Source organism: Terrapene carolina, unplaced genomic scaffold (genome assembly GCF_002925995.2).
Source record: "Terrapene carolina triunguis isolate 2854851 unplaced genomic scaffold, T_m_triunguis-2.0 Scaffold242, whole genome shotgun sequence".
NCBI classification, from domain to species: Eukaryota; Metazoa; Chordata; order Testudines; family Emydidae; genus Terrapene; species Terrapene triunguis.
Genome location: NW_020664593.1, coordinates 3,138,568 through 3,161,414, shown reverse-complemented (window position 1 = coordinate 3,161,414; position 22,847 = coordinate 3,138,568). Strand labels below are relative to the sequence as shown.

Here is a 22,847-nt window from a genome sequence, read left to right as displayed (position 1 = left end):
ATAGCTTTTTGTAAAGAAGAAAATCGGAATCTCTAGCTCAACGGTTCTCAGACTTTTCATAGTGTGGCCCACATATTCATAAAGAAATTATCCTGTGTCTACCCCCTCCCATTCAGGATTGCACTAAGCACATTAAGATGGCTCCTCTTTCCTGACCCTATTAGAGGTAGGTAGAATGGCTCCTCCTCCTTGTTCCCAGTGTCTTCACTAGGAAGAGTTTGGACACCTGTAGAATCAGCTGGAAAAAAGGAGGAGCCAGCACCACGGGCTGTGACAGCTCCACAGATCACATATTGGGAACTGTGCCCAAGCTACTTTGGCCTTAGGAAAACAGAAGGGACAACTATTTCAAAAGAAAACTTGTTGGAAATATGATTGTTGGTACAACTTTAAGTGAGATACTTTTTCCCTTACAGGATTACTTACTGCCATCTACCTTTCCAAAGTAAATGGCTCTACGTTGGAACAGAGAGGGGAAATACACATATTGTAAATATTGAGTCCTTCATTCTTTCTGGATACGTAATCATGTGGAACAAGGCAATAGAACTGTAAGTGTGGACTTTTCTATCACTTTCACATTGCTGGCAGTTCTTTTCAGATTCTTTGCTGAGATAATTACTTGGTTATAACCAATCACTAGAATTATTTTGTAGTCTCCTGTTTTAAGGAACATTTTGGTGCAGTACTGATTGTGATTCATCACGAGAATTTTTCAAGGAAATTCAGTTTCTAGGTATATTATAGTGTTATCATGTAATCTTTTAAAAAGAGATATGGGGTGAGGGATAGCTCAGTGGTTTGAGCATTGGCCTGCTACACCCAGGGTTGTGAGTTCAATCCTTGAGGGGGCCACTTAGGGATCGGGGCAAAATCAGTACTTGGTCCTGCTAGTGAAGGCAGGGGGCTGGATTCGATGACCTTTCAAGGTCCCTTCCAGTTCTAGGAGATAGGATATCTCCATTAATTTAATTTGTTTGGGACCCTATGTCATTAACTGAATAAATATATTTGCTTGAAATACTAAATAAAATACAGAGAGTCATAGATCCCACAAACTCAGTGAACATCCTCTGGACCCAACTTTTTCATTGAACATACAGGTTGGCAAAATTTGATCACCAGATCCTCTAGACCAGTGGTTTTCAACTTTTCTTCATTTGCGGATCCCTAAAAAATTTTGAATGGAGGTGTGGGCCCCTTTGGAAATCTTTGACATAATCTGCAGACCCCAAGTGGTCTGTGGACCCCAAGTTGAAAACCACAGCTCTAGATTAAGGCCACAACCTGAAAAGATGAATGGAGCCTATTGGACTATACAGCTTGCTGGAGAATTTTTTCCCCCTGGTCCAAGTTGTAGGGGAGGTCACAGCCAGAATGTATTGTCCATGACCATGAATGCTATGGCTTCTAAATGCCATCCCCCTCAGAGGTTACCTCAGTTTACCTATGACGTTTGTGAAATGGAGAGAGGGTGTGATGCATTCTTCGGGTGACCTGGACTGTGGGGTCACTTTGTTACCATCCCTGTCTCCAGTGAGACAGTTGGTGCACCCCAATCCCCGAACTCCTTTGAAGCATTCCCCTGTGATATCAAGCTCCTGTCACTGGCTACTCACAGAAATACCAGGTTTGCTATCCCCAAACGAGAGTGTACACACTAGCTTGTTTGATTCAACTGAGGATCACTTCCTATATAACATCACAGCACATTTATAGTGAAAACAATCAAAAGATTATTACCAAAGGCTAAGATTTAAGAGATAGTGAGTAAGAATAATAATGAAACACAGAAAAGTTGCATATAAAGCAAAATTTTAACACACTTCCCAGAATCTGCACTAAACAGGTTAAACCCTTGTCTAAAGTAGTTTCTCTCATCTCCCAGCATCTCCAGCCAACGTGGCTGGCATCCCTCTTTTATGAATGTTAAAGCACTACCTTGATGAAAGATAAAGAGGGGTCCTTTTGCCTTCTCCTTATATCCCCCAAAATTCATTATTTTGTCTCCAGTGGTCAGGATGACCACCTGGGGCTTATTCCCCAGTGTGCTGACTTCATGGTGACTTTATTTCCTCATGTTGACTTCGTATGCAAACGTATGCATTGTCTTGTCTTATAATGCTTAATTTAATGTGAAACAATGTAGGCAGGTGAACATACATCCTTTATCTGGTAGAAACCTGTTTGTCAACCCTGCCTTGAAGGCGCACTGCACCAGCCTGCCGCCGCCGCCTTTGCAGTCTGAGAGCAGGGGCACCAGAAGCTCCCTAGAAGTGGGAGGGGCCCACCAATGCTCAGACCAGGGCCCAGCCCCGCCTCTTTCCTGAGGCCCTGCCTGCTGCTCGCTCCTCTCCACCCCCTCCCCGCCATCACTTGCCCTTAAGGCAGGAAAAAAGCGAGAGGCAGAAGCTGTAATCTCTAGAAGACTCTTTCTCCATTGGTGATGGGTGCTACAGGTTCTACCTCTCACTGGCTGGCCCAGCTGTGGGACTCCTCCTCCTGCTATGCTGATGCTGGAGCAACTCAGCTTTATATCTGCAGGGGCGCCAGAACAGGCAGGGGAGGAGTCAGGGAACTGTGGCCCCATCAATTTTAAAAGTGGGAAGGCTATGCCCTCCCACTTTTTACCAGCCGTGAGTGGGTGGAGAGGAGCGAATGGTGGGTGAGCCCTTGGGGGAAGAGGCGGAGGGGGGGTGGGGGCTTGGGGTTGGAAGCACGGGCAGGGCCATGGAAGGAGGTGAGGGGCGGGGGAACAGGGCCATGATCCAGGCACCGGTGGCCAGTGTTCCCTCTAATTTTTTACGTCCATGTGCTGAATTAATTTTGTTATTTGCACCAATATGGAGGTGTGTGACACATCACCTTCATATTGGTGCACATAACAAAATTCATGTGGTGAGGGTGGGGCCAAGGGGTTCAGAGTGTGAGAGGGAGCCCAGGGCTGGGGCAAAGGGTTGGGGTGTGGGGGGATGAGGGCTCTGGCTGGGGGTGTGGGCTCTGGGGTGGGCCTGGGGATGAGGGGTTTAGTGTGTGGGAGGGGGCTCATGGCTGGGGCAGAGGGTTGGGGTACAGGAGTGTGTGGGATCTGGGGTGGGGCCAGGGATGAGGGGTTTGGGATGCGGGAGGGTGCTCAGGGCTGGGGCAGAGGATTGGGGTGTGGGCTCTGGGGTGCAGCCAGGGATGAGGGGTTTGGGGTGCAGGCTGCCCTGGGGCTGCGGTGGGGAGAGATGACTCCCCCGAGCCCTCTCTCGCCGCAGCAGCTCAGGGCTGGGGCCCCTCTCCCCGGCCACAGCAGCTCCGGCGGGGCTGGGCTGGGCTGGGCTGAGGGAGGGGCTCATCTCTCCCAGCTGAGGCAGGTCTGCGCTGGGGCCAGCGGTGAGGGATGCTTCTCCCCGCCACTGCAGGTCCGTGCTGGGGCCGGTGGAGAGGGGCACCTCTCCCTGCCGCAGCCTTGAGCCCCTGCATGGGGCTTAATAGGCAGCCGTGCAGCTTAGAGGGAACTTAGCCAGTGGCTCCCCGCTTCTAGGGAGTTTCCGGCACTCTTGGGCGTAGCCTCCCCAGACAAAAGACTCAGGCTCTGCCTATGGGATGGGGCAGATCTTTCACCTTTCTCATAGATTCATAGACTTTAAGGCCAGAAAGGACCATCATGAGCATCTAGTCTGACTAGTTTAAACCTGCAAGTGACCCGTGCCTCAGGCTGCAGAGAAAGGCAAAAAGCCACAGCGGTCTCTGCCAATATGATCTGGGGGAAAAATTCCTTCCTGACCCCATATATGGCGGTCAGTTGGACCATGAGCATCTCAGCAAGACCCACCACCAGCCAGATACCTGGGAAAGAATTCTCTGTAGTAACTCAGAGCCTCCCCATCTAGTGTCCCATCACCAGCTGTTGGAGATATTTGCTGCTAGCAGTCACAAATGGGCTACATGCCACTGTAGGCAGTCTCATCATACCAGCCACTCCATAAACTTATCAAGCTCAGTCTTGAAGCCAGTTAGGTTTTTTGCCCCCACTGCTCCCCATGGAAGGCTGTTCCAGAACTTCACTCCTCTGATGGTTTGTCTAATTTCAAGCCTAAATTTATTGATGACCAGTTTATATCCATTTGTTCTTGTGTCAACATTGGCACTTAACTTAACTCTCTCCCTCCCTGGTATTTATCCCTCTGCTGTATTTATAGAAAATAATCATTTCTCCCCTCAGCCTTCGTTTGGTTAGGCTAAACAAGCTAAGCTCTTTGAGTCTCCTCTTGTAAGGTAGGTTTGTCATTCCTCAGATCATCCTAGTAGCCCTTCTCTGTACCTCTTCCAGTTTGAATTAATCTTTCTTAAACATTGGAGACCAGAATTGCACATGGTATTCCAGATGAGGTCTCACCAGTGCCTTGTATAATAGTAATAACACTTCCCTGTTCTACTGGAAATATCTCACCTGATGCATCCTAGGATTGCATTAGCCTTTGTGACGGCTCCATCACATAGTCATCCTGTGATCAATCAATATGCCCAGGTCTTTCTCCTCCTCCGTCACTTCCAACTGTAAATCCTCAGTCTATAGCAAAAATTATTGTTATTAGTTCCTAAGTGCATGACCTTGAAATTTACACTATTAAATTTCATTCCATTTCTATTACTCCAGTTTTCAAGGTCATCCAGATCTTCCCGTATGATACTTCAGTCCTCCTCTGTATTGGCAATACCTCCCAACTTTGTGTCATCAGCAAATTTTATTAACACAATCCCACTTTTTGTGCCAAGGTCATTAATAAAGATGTTAACTAAGATTGGTCCCAAGACTGATCCATGAGGAACTCCACTAGCAGTCCCCCTCCAGCCTGACAGTTCATGTGTCAGTATGGCTCACTGTAGTCTCCCCTTTAACCAGTTCCTTACCCACCTTTCAATTCTCATATTAATCCCCATCTTCACCAATTTAACTAATGGTTTCCCATGTGGAAGAGTATCAAATGCCTTCCTGAAATCCAGGGAAATTAGATCTACTGCATAGCCCTTGTCTAAAAAATCAGTTATCTTCTCAAAGAAAGAGATCAGGTTGGTCTGGCACGATCTACCTTTTGAAAAACCCTGTTGTATTTTATCCCAATTACCTTTTATTTCTATGTCCTTAATTATTTTCTCTTTCCAAATTTGTCCCAAGACCTTACATACCATTAAAGTCAAACGAACAGGCCTGTAGTTTCCCAGCTCACTTTTTTCACCTTTCTTAAAAATAGGTATTATATTAGCAATTCTCCAGTTACGGGGTACAACCCCTGAGTTTATAGCTTCATTAAAAATCATTGCTTTCATGTACAATCAGTCCGATGCTTCTTCTCAGGTAGGGCTGTGGGTAAGAAACCACAGTCTAATCCTTAATTGTACATTCATACCAATAGGACAGTCAGATTTCCTGAATAAAGAATGCAGGATTGGTAATAATGCGAGTGCCATAGCCTGATAAATATTTTCACATTTCTAAAATGAAATAATATATATAAACAGAAATAAAAGCAATGTTTCTGGGAACCTTAGAAAAAGAGGTGAGTGATTAGGAGCTGTTTTAGGGAAAAAACAGCAAAATGCACTTAGCAATTGAAAGATGGAGAAGGGTTCTGAAAATTTACTGGAGAGAAAATGAAATAGAAAGTTTTTAGAATAAAGGAAGATTGGATAGATAATCTAGCTTCTGTCTTTGAGGTAGAAGAGACAGGTGAACTGTGTTGAATAAGGGAATAAAATAATATGTTTAAATAATGGCTTAAAGACATGCTAACATGGTAACATCTAGAGTGCAATAGGACCCTGAAATCAGCAGGGAAAATAAGTGTGTTACTTTACTATAACTGAGTGAGATGATTGCATTCCAGATAGCAAGAGCTGGGTCAACTTCTCAGCTTATTCTTATGCATTGACTGGGATATGTGCATGTGCATGTATTTCAAATCTGGCAGAGTTAACTAATTAAAAAACCCAGGTCTCTTAATACTAGAATTAAAACATTGCTATGGACCATGGACTCATCTGCCCCCAGATTTTTAAATCATTTTGCACCTTTGGAGTTTTTAACTCCTCATTGCTAGTGGATGCCCAAACTACCCACACCCATCTACAACTGGCAGAAAATTGCCTCCAGTCCTGTGGAACTCAGACCAGGCCACAGTGATTCTTGCATTTATGATCTCTAAATATTCACTGGGCCAGAGACAGAGAGAAAATGACCCTATAGCCTGGTGATTAGAGCCCTCATCTAAGAGATGGGAGACCAAGGATCCAGTCCCCCTGCTCCAATGACTCCTTAATTTAAAAACATGCTACAGCTTCAACTGGAGACACTGAGGGCACTCCCCGCATTAGAATATCCCATAGCTCGGTGGCTAAGGCACTCACCTTATCAGGCAGAGGGAGGGCTTCAATCAGGGGATCTCCTGCATCCCACCTTAACCACTGTGCTAAAAGTTTTGAGAGAGGTGCTCCTCTTGACTGTTTTGTGTGGAGCTAGGTGGCCTCTGAGCACATCTACCAGATTGGGCCCCGCAGGTGAGATAGGCAGAGGAGCACCTATCGTTCCCCAATTGGTGGATCACCCTGGGGGCCTAGGCATCTGGGTGCCTAGAGCAAGGCAGCAGTGCACATGCCCAGAGGCAGAAGCATAGGTGCACAGGGAACTTTTACTGCAAAAAGTTAGGCAATGCCTAAAGGGCTAGGCAGCAGCTGAGTGGAGGTTTTGTAAATGCCAGTGGTTCCTAAATCTGGGATTTAAAATGGTAGTTAAGTCCCTAAATCCCCTAGTGAATCTATCCCTATGTGGTTAATATTTATTTTAATTATGTTTAAGGGTGAAAATGCACTAAAAGCTTAAGTAATGGGTGCATAATATAAATACAGTATAATATCACAGAGAACAATGTTATATGGAAATACATAAGGCACAGGATCCATTTAGGGCATAGAGTGAGTCCATTGTGCACACAGAGGGAATGCTGAAAAGGTTAGATTTAAAGAGTTTTCTTATTTTTGGTGTCTTGATCATTTTTAGAGAAATCTTCCTAAAATATAGTCTAAGTAATGTAATCATTTTACTTAAAAATGTTTGGTTATGCAGATTGTGTTGCTTAATTCACAGAGATAGTTGTAACAATTTATAATATGGCCTCTATTGTGGTGGGGAGAGGTGGAACATGTAAGTAAGAACACATAGAACCTAATTTTCATCACACTTGCAAAGGTTTTTCAGAGATGTAACTGATGACTTCAGTTGAGATACTTTTGACTTACAATGATATAAATAAGAGGAGAATCAAGCCCCTAGGCTCCATAGTCCAAGAAGGCAGCAAGAATATCTGTTTCCATCACCTCTGAAAACCATCCCTATGCAGGAAAAAAAAAATCTGATAGCAACCCTGAAAAAAAACCTTAAAATAATTTTAGAAAGTAAAATAGATAATTGGATTTTGAAGAAGATCCTTTCTCGCTGCATGACAAAGATAGTAATATGGCAACCAAAGTGGGCAAAGAGGAAATAGATAAGTCCCTCTCTACAGCCAACGCAAGCAGATACCAATGCATTATATTACCTGAAATAAAAGATCTGCAAACTGATATTCACACTATATTAACAGGGATTGAAGAAGAGATTGCTGCTATAGGGGGAAGAGTTGTTTGTTATGGAAAAATGGGTCGGTAAGACTCAGTTACATATTTGCCAGACTAAAATAATAAAGCTGGAACAAAATGAAAGAGGTCTGCCAAATAAAATGGATAGTAATAACAGAGAGAGGCTAATATTTTATCTACACAGTGACATCCAGGAAATTTAATCCGAATTAACTACAGGTGTGATTTTGAAGTGGATTAGTTAAACCACATTAAATCCCTGTGTGGATGCTGTTGTTCAGAATTAAAGTGGCTTTAATTAAGTTTAGTTTAAAGTCACTTTGGAAGTGAATTAAAATTAATCAAATTAAGGGCACTTTAATTCTGAATGAGGGTGTTCACTCATCGTGTAATTAGACATAATATAGTATGAAAGCATCGCTCATATAACAATTTATATCCATTTATATGTATGCAGAATGTATGCTTTCATATGCAAAAATAGGTTTTTTTAATGGCTGTTACACACATTTATCTAAATTGTTCCTGGGCTTCAAACTTACCATGTGTTAGAAAGGATAACTGGAATTTATAGTATAATACATGATTCTACATAAGGGGCAAGGTGTTTTGTTGTTGATTGTGTGCAAATATCCTCCACCATGGCGATTTTCCAAACAGTTTTGGGATGCCTTGTCTCTAACATACCTAACATCTAACATAAATCTCCTTTTTTATTGAAAGAATTTACATTGTTTTGAATTGATTTTGTTTTGCAGATCCACAAAGACTCACCCTGGCCCAGTTGTACACCTAAGTGATAGCCCAAGAGATGAGGGAAAAGTGAGTACAGTAACCAATGATGTAAAATATTTTAATTATGTAAAATATTTTTACATTTCATAGCTCTCCCTGACCTAAGCAGCTTTTCCATTTCACTCATTCACTACTTAATCACTTGCCTCCATTATACGATCCTGAGGTCACTCTAAAATATTGCCTGGGAAAACTTTTGGAAAATATTGTAATTCCCTTTCTGCTGTACTGAGAAGAATATTATGGTTTAAAAAATATGCTATATTTTGAAGTCCTCATTCAAGCAAAGCTACTGTTGACTGAATGGGAGTTTTTCCTGAGTAAAAATGAGATAAACTGTGTGAAGACTTCAGAATTTGACCAAGTATGTATTACAATGGGCACATTTATGAATTATTGTCTTTGACGAGAATATTGATGGCAATATTCTATAATTGGAGCTTGCTGCTATTTGTGAACAGAGATGAAGACAGCAAAGAGCTGTCAATCATGGAAGCCAAGTACCCCACAAGCCCAGCTCCTGACTCCAGTTCCTCAGACAGGCAGGCAATTTCAGAGCTCATGCTAGTGTGGCCAATTCCCCCCTCTGTCGCTACCTTTCTCCAGTTCTAATGGCTCTGCATCATACTCTAGGACCTCCTCCATCCCATTAGAAGCTTTTGGTTCTAGATCTGTCCCTACTGGCTCCCTTCTCTCCATTCACTCTCCTGACCTTTGTGCTTTGGACAGAGGTTTATCCTCCATAAAAGTCTGGACCTTTGAATCTTTGTTCTTCTCCTCTTAGCAGGATGATACATAAGATCAAAGATCAAAGCCACTGAGGGGAAAAAAAACAAAAACAAAACATACTTTAGTGTAGCCTTCCCTTTTTTACCCCTGAAATTTGTCCCATGAAGAGGGTGAGTTATCCAAACCAGAATCCATTAAATCTAGGGTGACCAGATAGTAAGTGTGAAAAATCGGGACAGGGGGTGGTGGGTAATAGGCGCCTATATAAGAAAAAGCCCCCAAAATCGGGACTGTCCCTATAAAATCGGGACATCTGGTTACCCTAGTTAAATCTGACTAGGACACTCAGGAGATGTTTTTTCGAACAGAATTTGCGGCCACTACTCTGTTAAAATAGCTTGTTGTTGGCCTCCAGGCTGAGTCAGCCAAGCCAATGAGAAATTACCTCCCCAGAGACCTCCAGAAGGAGTTGGTGATTCTTCCTGATGAGGTAGTAAGACACTAGCCTCAACAAGTAGAAGTTTCCCAGCAATCAGAAAAGCAAGATTTTAAAAAAGGTGTGTCTAAACTTAGGCTTCTACCAGCAAGTCTATATTCAACTACCTCAGTAAGTGGCATTATTTTTGTAAGTGTTGAGTACCCAGATCTGCTGTCTTTAGAGCTGCATTATGCACAGGAACAACACAAAATAGGAGTATTGGACCAGGATATGGTCAATTGTGCTTTTTTTGGTTTGTGAGCTACTCGTAATGGTAGTAAGGCAGAAACCTCCCTGTAACTGTGGCAAAAGCAGTTTAAGGGGAAACTCTCCTAATCTAAGGCCAGACAGTGGAGCAGATCCACTAGAGGGGGGAGCTCTCATGAGGATTTCACCTCAGATCCCAATCAAACCTGTGAAAGTTTCCCAGGACTTGGACCATTGCCTCCTGGGCCAGAGAACAGGTAGAGATAACTCTGTTTTCTCCCCATCTGGCTAAGCATATCAGGGACAGATGGGTACAGGAGATACTCTGCTGAGGTCACTCCATACTAACACTTCATCCAAATCAAATATAAGAAAGTTTGGTCTTGTAGTTGAGGTCCTGGACTGTAAATCAGGAGATCTGAGTTCAGTCCCAGCTGCCTCACCGACCTCCTGTATGACCGTGGGCATTACATTTAACCTTTCTGTGTCTTAGTTCCTCATTTGTAAAATGGGAATGATTGTATTTCCTTTTCTCCTACCCTTTGTCTTGTCTATTCAGATTAAAAGCTCTTCAGAGCAAGGATATTTTATTATTATGTGCATATGTAACACCTAACACAATGGCACCCTGATATCAGTTAGAGCCCGAAAAAGCTACTGGAATACAACAATAATAATTGTTATAATTAATAAAATAACAGCAAACTCCACAGGCCCCCTAAGAACAACAACATGAGCAGTGTTCTCCAACAGATAGGAATCAGAAAGCCAGTACTTCTTTCATGGAGATTAGTATAATTATGTACTCTCTTATAGGCATAGGAGGTCCACAATAAGAACTGGGGACTTTGAACTGTACAAGCCCTTCAGATCATTAAACAAGAGCACCAGGAAGATAAATTTAGGATGGAAACCCTGGCATCCACATTAGCATCTCTTTCCACCGGGGATTGCCTTACATTGACAGATCTTGTGGATGTTTTTATTCTCCACATCCCTTTTTGTCCCTGCCTCCATCGTTATGGATGTTAATTTAATTTGTGTTACCAATATGAATACTACTAAGACAAAATTCTTCCTTTTGGTCTCTAACCTTCTTTCTAAATGTTCATGGAAATACTGGTGCTGACTGTATCTCCTTTTTCATGTTTGGACATCTTGTGTATAAGAGTCCAGCAAGCTGCCCAGATGGTCATTATGAAGTTCAAAACCCATGAGTTTGATCAACATGAGTGAGAAGACCCTGGTCCCCAACCAGTGGTCAGGCCAGGAAAGAACTCAGAGCATAAATCTGCTAGAGTTAAGAACAATTAGTTTAGCTCTGGTGGAATTTCAGCCTTTTATTGACAGGCCACTAAATACTAGTCACATCAAATATAAGCTACAATGGCTTATCTGAACAGATGTTCTTAGTTCAACAGGAAAGAAGTGTTCTTTTTTTCAGTGGGCTTGGCACGACATTCCTCCTGTTATTGCAATGTACTAGCATGGACAAAGCATATATCAGCAATACACCAGGAGAAGTGGAGTGTCACTAAGGAGATGTTTTAACCTTGTAGTGGACAGAACTATTAGCGGGAACTTGACATCCCTGAGCTAGAAAGAAGTCAAAAGTGCAAAATTGCTTCATCAGCTAAAGGAATTCCCAGATGAGCTAGAATCATAGAATATCAGGGTTGAAAGGGACCTCAGGAGGTCATCTAGTCCAGCCTCCTGCTCAAAGCAGGACCAATCCCCAACTAAATCAGGACCAATCCCCAGCTAAATCACTTGATTCCCCCCTCCCCCCAGATTTCACAGAATTCTACCCTGTGATGACATGTGACAAGTGAAATTTCAGGAGATTGGATTCTTTTTCGTGAGAAAGTCTGGATAATAGGAAACCAGCTTCAATTATAATTATTGTTGTTCCATAATAAATATTAGAACTTCTCCTGTTTTAATAGCTTCCCACTAAAGCATTCATTCAAGAATCAAAGTCAATCCATCAAACAACAAAAAGAAAAATGAATCTAAACATAATAACTGTATATAGTGAGAGATGCAGAACTGTTGAGCTGAATTAAAATATCTGTATTAACATCCTTTGATGTTCCATAACCAGTATTAATGTGCTGCTATAGGACACTGTCACAATTCTGAATCCTTGGAAGTACCTTAAGATGTAGAGCTTCTTAGTAACAGTTGCTATATAAAATATCAAAAGATAAAATTAAAAATATTAATTATGACCATTAGCTACACCTCCTAAGAGCTTATATAATAATGGTCAACAAAAATATTTATATATCTTCCTTAAAGACCTCGGAACACATTCCCAGTTTTTGCAGAATGCATGCAGGATACAAATAGCCAGAACATTGCCTGCTATCTAGATGTTCTTCATTCAAAATACCATCTGGGTAAAATTTAGAATGATCATAAATAATCCTATTGTGCAAAGAGTTGGATATTCTCAGCAACAAAACAAGCCATCAACAAGATAACAATATACAGACAACTACACTATATAGGTATGTTGTTAATGGTAGTGGAGTGAGGACTTTTGCCTATGTTTTGCAGGTTAACATTAAACTACATTTCACAATATACCTGTCAATCTTGGTGTTTCTAATAGGTACTGGAGAAGGCAGAAATTATTCAGGCTACTACAGGAATGCTAGTATTGTTGCATGTTCAGAAGTACCCCCACCTCGTCAAGCATACTGAGGGAATGTCTGATAATCTGTTATGTTTTCTCTGCACTACAACCACACTCTTCTTGTAACAAAACCTTGCAGGTGTTTTAGCTAGGGCCACCTACTCAACGTCTTCCTTCCCCTTCACCATCCTGAGGAAATCTGTGCAAAACATCTGTGAGAAGAAATAGCAGTAATACCATGTCACAACTGGGACATGGGAGCTCTGACCTAATGGTCTGAGCAGGAGTCAGGACCCAGGTCAGGTCAGATACCAGGAGATCAGAGTCTGAGATATGCCTGAGGGCAAACCGAGAATCCAATGTCAGGAGACAGGCAGGGTCAGGTTACCAGGAGACCAGAGTCAGGCAGTAGGAGCAAGTAGTGCAAGAGATGCAGTCCTAAGCAGGAGAAACCCCATTGCATGGACAATTTCCTGTCCCTGTGCTTTGTTTAAATAGAAGCAGGGAACCAGTCAGGACCCCAGAGTTCCAACAGTCAGATCCCCGTAGTGGAGTCCTGTCAGAGTTGAGCTTCTAGTTCTGGGTCATAGGATGGCAGGTGTGAATTAACTGCTCCTAAGAGCTCTGTGAGGCAAAGCTTGATTTGGGAAGTGATTAAAGCCCAAGATCTCCCTGGTAGCATTCTCTGAAATGCTTCAGTTCTACTTTGAGTGCTTGCTCATGTCCATTCTATGTTAGGTGTGTGCACGCCGCTTGCACCAAAACTACTGATTTTCCCCTCAGTAGTATAGCCTGAGGAATTTCTCACTTTGTCTTTAGAATGTCATGGGGGAAGTGAAGATAACATCCCATTAACTGAGCTGGAGGAAAGAATATCCTCAGAACACAGTTGGGCATTAAAATCTCCCAAAAGAGCAAAGATTTCTGATAGAAATATTCTGAATTAACAGGTCAATAAAAGATTCAAGCTCTGCCCATAAAGATTCATTGTAGAAAGGAAAGCGCAAAATGGGAAATTGAACATTAATGGTAATAGAATAGATTTATCTGTGAAAATAATACGATTGGCCTACAAATAGGTTACCAGGTGTTAACATTCAAGTTATGACACTTAACTTCGTAGAAGCAAGAAAGGCCAGTCTTTCTCTCTTTGCATGTGCAACACCTCCTTTTAAAAAGGATTGAAAGTTCTGTAGATATAAGGACTCATCCTTTGAAAGTCAGGTTTCTTGGAGGAAAACTAAATCAAACAAATACATTATTCCTAACATCCAAATCCTAGGATTTACTTTTAAGGCTAGCAGTATTACATGACATACTTTTGATAGAGGTTTTACTATCAGGCCTATCTAGTCAATCTACCTCCCTTTCTAGGGCTTCAATGGAAAAATTGCCATGAAAAACTCCACCATTAGCTTTGTGATTAGACCTAATTCTCCCATGATTGTGATCTTCAACCTTCTGGATGGTTTATAGATCCTGAACAACAGGGTCTGAGGCCAGGTCGTTTGGCAAAAAATGGGATATAGCCCAACTGGTTTTGCTTGGGTGACCTGATCATTTATTTTGTTGTTAAAAGGAACAAAAATGATTTCTAGACTGCATCCTTTTGACCTTTTCTATCAGATAGCCTCTCTAGCTAAGAAGAGCTCTCAAAATCTGGATTTTCTTCACTGCCCACAAGTCTTTACACTCTCCTCTTTCTTGAGAACTGAAATTAGAGAACCTTGTTACCTTTAAAATCTGGTTTCTGGGTAGAGAATAAAACACTGCTTGTTCCAGTAACACAGACAGATGGTGTTGCAAACAGACCTTGACTCAGCCTTCTCCCTAGAGACATTTTTAAAAACCAGGGCCACAAACCAGAAGTGCTTAGAATTCTTAGTTTTAGATCACGGGTACTTTAAATTAAACCAGGTTGAGAGGATGAAGCAATGTGTGGAGACTCATGCTACTGCTTACTAACTTCAGAGATACAGAAGGAATAGGGTTGCCATCATTTTTGCAGATGTACCAGGCTCAATATTGATGGACATAGATCCAACACCAGTGTCATCTAGATGTTCTGGAACAGAGGGGGTGCCAAATATCCTGTTTGGGTTAGCAGATACTAATGAGAGCACTTTGGGGAAATACTTCTCTTAGAATTGTTGGACTCTTGCCAAACCTGCCATAATCACTGCATTCCCAGCATAACCTTGAAATCAAATAAAGATTCTTTTATTTCTGAAATGCCTTTAAACAGCATATCTCTTAACTTGCCTATAGACAGACAGTGCTCACAGTGGAGAACAGGCTCTGCTAAATTCCTGGTGAAGAAGCAGTATTTTTCCATGTAGGGATCATGGGGAATGAACATTCTCAGGGTATGTATAAAAGGAAGATCCAAGTGTCTATTAGACACTTTATAATGAGAGGGTTATCCAGTCTGTGATTCACAGGAGGCATTATAGAATATCAGGGTTGGAAGGGATCTCAGGAGGTCATCTAGTCTAACCCCCTGCTCAAAGAAGGACCAATCCCCAGACAGATTTATACCCCAGTTCCTTAAATGGCCCCATTAAGGATTGAACTCACAACCTTGGGTTTAGTAGGCCAATGCGCAAACCACTGAGCTATCCCTTCCCCCCGTTAGCTGGTCCTTGCTCAAAGTTATGAATCGGATAATGAACCAGAGAACTCAAGGTATAGGCAGGACAAGTACCTAATGATAAAATTGGTGAAGCAGAGGGTCTGTCAGGTAAAGTGAACTCTATAACCCCCTTAACTGCCTCTGCCAAAAATAATAGAGTGGGAGCTGGTATACAGGATACAGTCAAGATTTTAATGGGAGGTAATGTCTGGGCCCCTGCAGGACCTCCCTCGCCATGGATATAAGGGGTTATGAAGTCTATAATTTTGGTTGGACCAAAGATGGAAAAGGATGAGTCCAACAGAGGCTGTATGACTACACCTTTTAGCTTGTTGTCATATTATAATAATCTCAGCTAAAACTGGATCTGCTTGGACCCTCTTTGTCCATGTCCTTTAATTAGAGTCACACAAGATTCACACAAGCACATATACATTACCTGCTCTCCGCTACTGCAACTGCTTCCCGAGTGATTCCTCCTTCTGTGACTGTGTGGACTCTTCACCACTCTCCTGGCATTAGATTGGCTTCTGCCTCCACAGGAGCAGTCCAGAGCCCACATACCCTAAACACACCAAAATTTCCCAAACCAAAAGGGATGAAGAGAAAGAGACATTATCAGAACTGCCTAACAGATTATCAACAGGGGAAGGAAATCTCATACATACACATAGTTCAAGCACAACTGATGTCTTGACCACTTTGCCTTCTGCCTCATGGCAAGAAAGTCCCAAGCCCCTGCAACCAAAGGCGCCGACTTTCTACTGTTCCAGGGGGTGCTGGATGCCCCCCCTCTGCCCCAGGCCCCGCCCCCACTCTGCCCCATCCTCCAAGGCCCCACCCCATCCTGCCTCATCTCTTCCAGCCCCATTCCTTCCCCGAGCGCACCCCACCCTTGCTCCTCTGCCTCCCCCAAGCACCTCCTGCACACTGCTGAACAGCTGATCCATGGTGGGAGGGAGGCACTGGGAGGCTGCTGGTGGGTGCTCAGCACCCACCATTTCTTTCCATGGATGCTTCAGCCCCAGAGCACCCATGGAGTCAGCGCCTATGCCTGCAACTTCCCTTACTGACTTTGCTTTGGCAACTCTGAGGGCCCTGCCTGCACTGGCCCCACCAGTCAATTCTCCATTAGTAGCTAATATTCAACTGGAATGACTACCACTCTCACCTCCAGTTAAATCATCCAGCATGTTGAAGTGGGGCAGGACTCGTACTCCAGCAGCACCTCTCAGGGGCTCCACTGCTCACTTTCCCCTGCTGGATCCTTGGCTCCACTTGCTGCTGATGCTGCAACCACCACTCCCATCCTAACAGGTGCCCTCTGTACCAGCCTGATCTTGCTACCTCACACACTACTTGCTTTGCACTACATACTCCTGCACCAAATCTTCTAAACTACTCGTGTTGCTGCTTTCTCCCAATGCACCCAACATTCTGGTCATATAGACTCCATCTCAACCCCTCACTATCCATCTAAGCTGTGGCTATGGACCAAGTCAGCCACGAGCCACTGCTCCAGAGTTGCCAGGCAGTGCTGCCAGTTTCAGAGAGACAGTGTGTTCACTATCCAGTTTACATGCTTTCTGAACAGGATGTCTCCTCTCATTTACTGTGATGTAGAGTCCTTATGGATCTGATTAGAGCAAGAATAACAGATATTCTAGAATTCCACTAGCACAGCTTGGATTTTGGCCTCAATTCTTAAAGTTGGAGATATTAGCCCTAAATTTATATACCAGCTTGTATTATCCAGCCTCATATAGTGAGTTTTTTCATGGCTATAAAAAGAATTGGACCTAATAGGATTGAGGGAATTTTCACCTGGAATATTAATAGAATACTGTGTTCCAGGCATTAATGGGTGAAATACTTGATGCTAAACACAATGTCCCTCTATTTTTCAATCCAATAAAGCTGCATTTTTATCCAATATTTAAACAAGAATCATTCCAAACTGCCAACAAGATTTCACAGGCCTTAGGACATCATTCTATCATTCTTCCCAAATCCTCAATAAAGAACATCCTTCTTCCTATTTATTACCTAGAATACACATGGTCATGAAAAGAAAGCAGCTGCAGCCACTATCACCGGATGGATAAACAGTGCATAATGGAGGTTTACAAGTCCAGAAGTCTGATTCCTCTCCAGAATCTGCAAGCCCACTCTTCCATGTACATGGCAGATTCTCAGCTGAAAAAGATTCACCTATACTGGAAGGAAACTGCAGGGTATCTAAGTAGGCCAGTCTTCACATCTTCTCCAAAAACTGAAAACTTCATATCACAGTCTTGGCAATTATGTCATTCAAATGAATAGTGTTGTGTGCTGTACTAGAGCAATAATTTAATCCTTCTCTTCAGCAGGGGCCAGGAGATGGATCATTTTAATTATTCTTTTTCTCCTATTCCATTATCTTACTTCTCTGCCCTCATTCTTTAGGGAATGTATCACTGCTGGTTATTTCTTAGTTGTGCAGGATTACCAGACATACCAGTTTAGAAGAGAGAAAAAATCGGCTTACATTCTAATTGATTTTCTACTAGATTTGTCTGTCTCACTCTTCTTATGAAATGTATTTAGAGAGAGAGGATACAGAAATGAGGGGAATATCAATAAATGAATAAGACTTTAATTTGATGACTGTTTAGTTTGGCCTTGGTTGTTTTCAGTAACTCAGTTATGCTATGGAAAGTTTTGTCTGCAGCCATGGGAAATGGGGGAACCTGTTTCCATGATTGACAGCTATGAGCTGCCTTCATATTTTTCTCAGTGGAAGTAATACAACACAATAGTGGAGGTTGCCAGACATATTATAGTATAGAAAAAAAATTAGCAAGTAAGCCATGATTTTTTTCACACTAGAAGCCTTACTAGAAGCCATCTAATATACTAAATATTTGAAAGAAGATTAGTATAGCTAAAGTAAAATAGGCACAATTTAGATATAGTACATAATTTTCTGTGATTGTTATCAATCCAAGTTCTATCGGAATTATATATCCTTCATTCTTCTTTGAGATGTGTTGCACAAGGCCATTCCACGCCAGGTGTGTGCACACCCAGTGCATCAAAGCTGGAGATTTTTTTCCTGTAGCAATACCCATCAGGGCATTCATGTGCCTTCTGCAAACTCATGCTGCCAGCCGAAGGTATAAAGGATGAAGCTGCCCCAATCCCTCTCAGTTCTTTCTCACCACCTGTGATCAGTAATCGGAATGTGTGTGCTTGTCACACTCCTTTCCCTTTCTCTTAAAAGAGATTTTTTCCCTAAAAGTTATTGTTGTATATAGTTAGGTTAGTTTAATGTAACTATTACTTTTGACAAATTTTTGCTAGGTTTTTGTTTTGTTTGGAGCTTTTCAAGCTCGGTACCGAGACATGCCTAAGTCTCGAGGGTGTAAGCGCTGTTCTGGCTGTAACAAGTCTATTCCAGTCAACAATCCTCACTCACCTTGTTTAACGTGTTTGGGAGAAGGATGCCTTAGGCATCGGTGCTCTATCTGCAGGGGGTTTAAGACCAGAACGAAGAAGTCTAAGAAGGTAGGGCTCCATATAGAAGCTGCTCTGCACTCCAATTGGAACCCAGCCACTCAATACAACACAGGGACTCAGACTCTACTCTGCAAGGAGCGCACCACCAAACTTGGCCCTATCCCCTCATCAGAGGGAGCCAGAGAGAAGACACCATTTTCTTTTTCCCCTACCACACAAATGGCAGAAGAAATCAGGTGCTTTGTACTCTTCTAGCCAGAAGAAGTCCTCTTCATCCAGGAGGGCAAGGCCTCCAACAGAGTCTCATGGAAGAAAGGTGGGGACTAAGGTTAGAGCATTGCACTAGCTAGGCAGTCCTGGGTACAGCACACTTCAACTAGCAATGTGGAGTCGTTGACTCTGGCACTAACTTCAGTACTGTCAAGATCAACTCCATTGCTGGGACCTTCTATGACATCGACTTCATCTTTGTGCACACTTCAGTGCATTCCACCTTCTTGGTATTGACAATGTCTGAGGCATGTGTGGTGGTCAGGGACCTCCTTTGCCTCTCAGTTCCAGACTCACCTTTGCTGCAAGACATCGAGGTTCCAGCCTTCCTGTGATGCAAGCTTCAGTACCTATATCATCCTTGGTACCAACACACTCAGCACCATTGGTTTTCAGTAACAACAGTAGCCAAAAGCTCTGCTGTTCAGCTGGGCAGATGAACAGTACCATCATCAGGAAAGCTGCTGATGCTTCCCTGTACCACCTACTTCTTGTCGATCCAGGTCCCAGCCTCCTACTACACCACCCAGTACTACAGGGCCTTGGCCCTCAGACTGTACTTCTCCTTGTTGGAGTCGGAAGTGGGATCTCACACACTGAGATCCCATTACAGAAGGTCTGAGGTTTCCCTTCATTCATCCTTGTGTAGATTGAGCTCACGGCACTGGCAATCTCTCAGGAGCAGATCCAGTGACAGAATGCCTTGGGGTTCAGTCCTTGTTCCATATCCAGCAATTGTTTTTTTGGACTCCATAGGGTATCCCTCCAGACTCCAGGTCCTCATCTCCTAGACCCTCCCTACCGCTCAGTCTCCATCAAGGCACCAGATTCTACCTGGTACTGATCCTGGTACTAATCCAGGTACCAAGCAAGCAGTGGAACTTACACCTCCAATAGGTGGCCTGTCTGGGAGGGAGGTTCTGCAGCCATCAAAATAGGTGGATACTATGCTGCCACCACTGAATAAACACTTCTTCATATTCTCCAGTATCTGAATCATCCTTCCTGGTTTCTGATGATTACAAGACATAACAAGAGTTTATGAAAAGGTCCCGAGCTCCCCAAGTAGACAGATGGAACTGGTTTAATTCAATCCACATAAGTTAGTGGATATTTTATATACTGCAGGACCTGCTAGAGTCATTTTAACCCATTAATGAAGCCATCTTAGAGCGACCAGAATCCTTTGGCAAACTCCTTCCTCTCTGCCATCCACTGCCAAAAGAATGGAGAAGAGATACCAAGTTCCTTCCCAGGGTCATGAGTATTTTTATTCACACTCAACCCCAGGAACGTTAGTAGTGATAATTAAATGAGAAGGGAAGACAAGGCCAGTCTACATCCACTTCTAAAAATAGAGATGCAAGGACACTAGATTTATTTGGGGAAAGGTTTATTCATCCTCAGGTTTGCATTTCAGAACTGCAAACTGTCAAGCTCTTTTCACTTGCTAAACTTTTTCAAATTGGGACACAATGTCAAAGTGTATGGACAAGTTACTAGATGATGCCAAGAAGGAGTAGCAGGCACTTGTGAACGAAGGCTGCTGGTAGCAGGATCATCCCTGCAAGCAGCATTGGATGGGGCAGATTCAGCAGCAGAAGTGATGGCAACAGTGACCATCCATTGCTAAAAGGAAGAAAATGTAAATTGCAGGAGTTAAACTGGTGACTATTAATCATCATCCACTGCAGATAACAGAAGAAATACAGCTCCCACTGAACTTGGGGTCTCTGCATACTAAATGGACTTTTGTTGTTTTGACCAATATATTGAGCGCTGTTGTATTAGGAGTGGATTTCATCTGAGAAAATTACAAAAACTGTGGGATGTTAGTAAAACACACTTGTCCCAGGACAATATTCAGACACTCCTGCTGGAAAGGGGTAGGGGGAAGTGTGGACACTAGAGCGCAATTCTTGGGGCCTTACAGGTATCTCTATCATGCCTGCAGGATGACAGAGAGGAATTGCTCCCTCTGGTGGTTCAGAATAAAGTTGTGGTGAAGCCAGGTCATCATGCAATAATACCCATGAGGATCAACCTGTAGACATAAGCCCAATGGAGACTGAGGATATGCATTGACCACAGGAGTTTTAATTCACTGACAGTTCAGAATAGTTACCCACTTCTGCACACAGCAGACACCCTGGATAAAATGTCAGGAGCAAACTATTACACTAGTTTTGATTTGGTATCTCAATCTCATCAGATTAAAGTGGCATCTGGAACTGAGATAAAACTGCCTTTCTGAAACCTTGTGGGGTGTTTCAATTCTTCAGAATGACTTTCAGACTTAGGGATGCACCAGGGACATTTCAGAGGGTAGTAAATGATCTAACCCAAGTTTTGAGAACTGAAGACATCTTCACATATGTAGATGACTTCATTTGTTTCCACAAAATGTGGGAGGAACAACAGGTAGGAGTGGGAAGGATTCTGAAGCTTTTAAAGAAATCTGGTTTTAAACTTGCAGGAAACAAATGTCAGTTTGCAAAGAGCTCCATCACCTTCCTGGGACATATAGTCCAACATATAGTTGGAACCCCAACCCCAGACTCTGAATGTTAGAAAGGACTGGAAGGTTCCTGCAAACTTGGAGGAGGTACAGTGGTTTTTAGGTCTCTGCAGATTCCACAGAAGATTTGTAAAAGAAATTTCTCAGAGAGGGCGGTGCCATTATACCAGGTAACTAAGAGTGAGTTTGTCTGGATAGAGCAACACCAAAAGTGTTTGAGTCACTGAAAGAAGGACTTCTAAACCATGCTGTGCTTAAATTCCTGGATCCATCCTATCCATTCATGTTAACCTGTGATGCCCCAAAGATTGCTGTCCGATTTGCACTTGAACAAATTAATGATCTCGATTGGTGCAGATGAGTGTTTTTTGGAGGTTGCAAAGTAAATGAATCATAGAATCATAGAATATCAGGGTTGGAATGGTCCTGAGGAGGTCATCTAGTCCAAACCCCTGCTAAAAGCAGGACCAACCCCCAACTAAATCATCCCACCAAGGGAACCCAAGTCTTTGGCTACAGAACTTGGTGTGTGGCTATTGTGGAGGCCCTCAAGTCCTGTTTTCCATATTTACTGGGTACAGAATTCACAGTGTACACAGACCACAGTGCCCTGCAGTGGCTCCTTGCAAAGCAGCAACCCAGAAAGTTGCCTGTGGAAATGGATTCATAAAGTGCCTGAATATACATTCACAGTTCACAATAAACATGGAAAGTAACATGTAGTTGTGGATGCTCTCAGCCAGGCCAGGGCAGACCCAAATGAGGAATCTTTGCTGTTTCTATCTTACACAGAGGCTTTTACAGTTAGGCCTGTCTCTGAGCTCTAACAGTACAATCCCCAAGTATTTCTTGTGATCAGACCAAGAGTTGCTAAAGATTACAACATCGTCAACATACTCTTGTGAAGCTCTGTAATCCATATAACACTTGGTTGACCAGCCTCTGAAAAGTGGCTACTACATTCATTAACTCAGATGGTTACATTTTGAATTCATACAGTCCCATATCAGTAATAAAAGCAGATTCTGTGCATCTTCATATAAAGTGATCTGCCAATAACCTTTCACAGGGTCAAACATAGGGTTACCATAATCCAGCAAGCAAAAAAGAGGACGGGAGGAGCCCCGCCCCTGTCCTGCCCTAGCCCCACCCCATCCTGCCCTAGCCCCGCCCCTGCCCCTCCCACTTCCCCCCCTCAGAACCCCCAACCCTCCCCCCGCTCCTTGTCCCCTGACTGCCCCCTCCTGGGACCCCTGCCCCTAACTGCCCCCCAGGACTCCACCCCCTACCTAAGCCTCCCTGCCTCTTGTCCCCTGACTGCCCCCTCCAGAGACCCTCCCCCCATCTTAACTGGCCCCCTAGGACTCTACCCCCTACCTGTACCCTGACTGCCCCAATCCTTATCCACACCCCCACCCCCAGACAGACCCCTGGGACTCCCACGCCCCATCCAACCACT

General features: G+C 43.2%; 1 protein-coding gene across 1 annotated transcript in view; it reads left to right on the top strand.

Moving 5' to 3' along the window:
• Nucleotides 1-22,847, top strand: part of STXBP5L (syntaxin binding protein 5 like) — a 418,796-nt gene that overhangs the window by 221,643 nt on the left and 174,306 nt on the right. Inside the window, exons 5-6 of the mRNA XM_029912782.1 lie at nucleotides 417-551; nucleotides 8,379-8,442. Coding sequence (XP_029768642.1) covers nucleotides 417-551; nucleotides 8,379-8,442 — 199 coding nt within the window. The remainder of the gene's footprint in view (nucleotides 1-416; nucleotides 552-8,378; nucleotides 8,443-22,847) is intronic.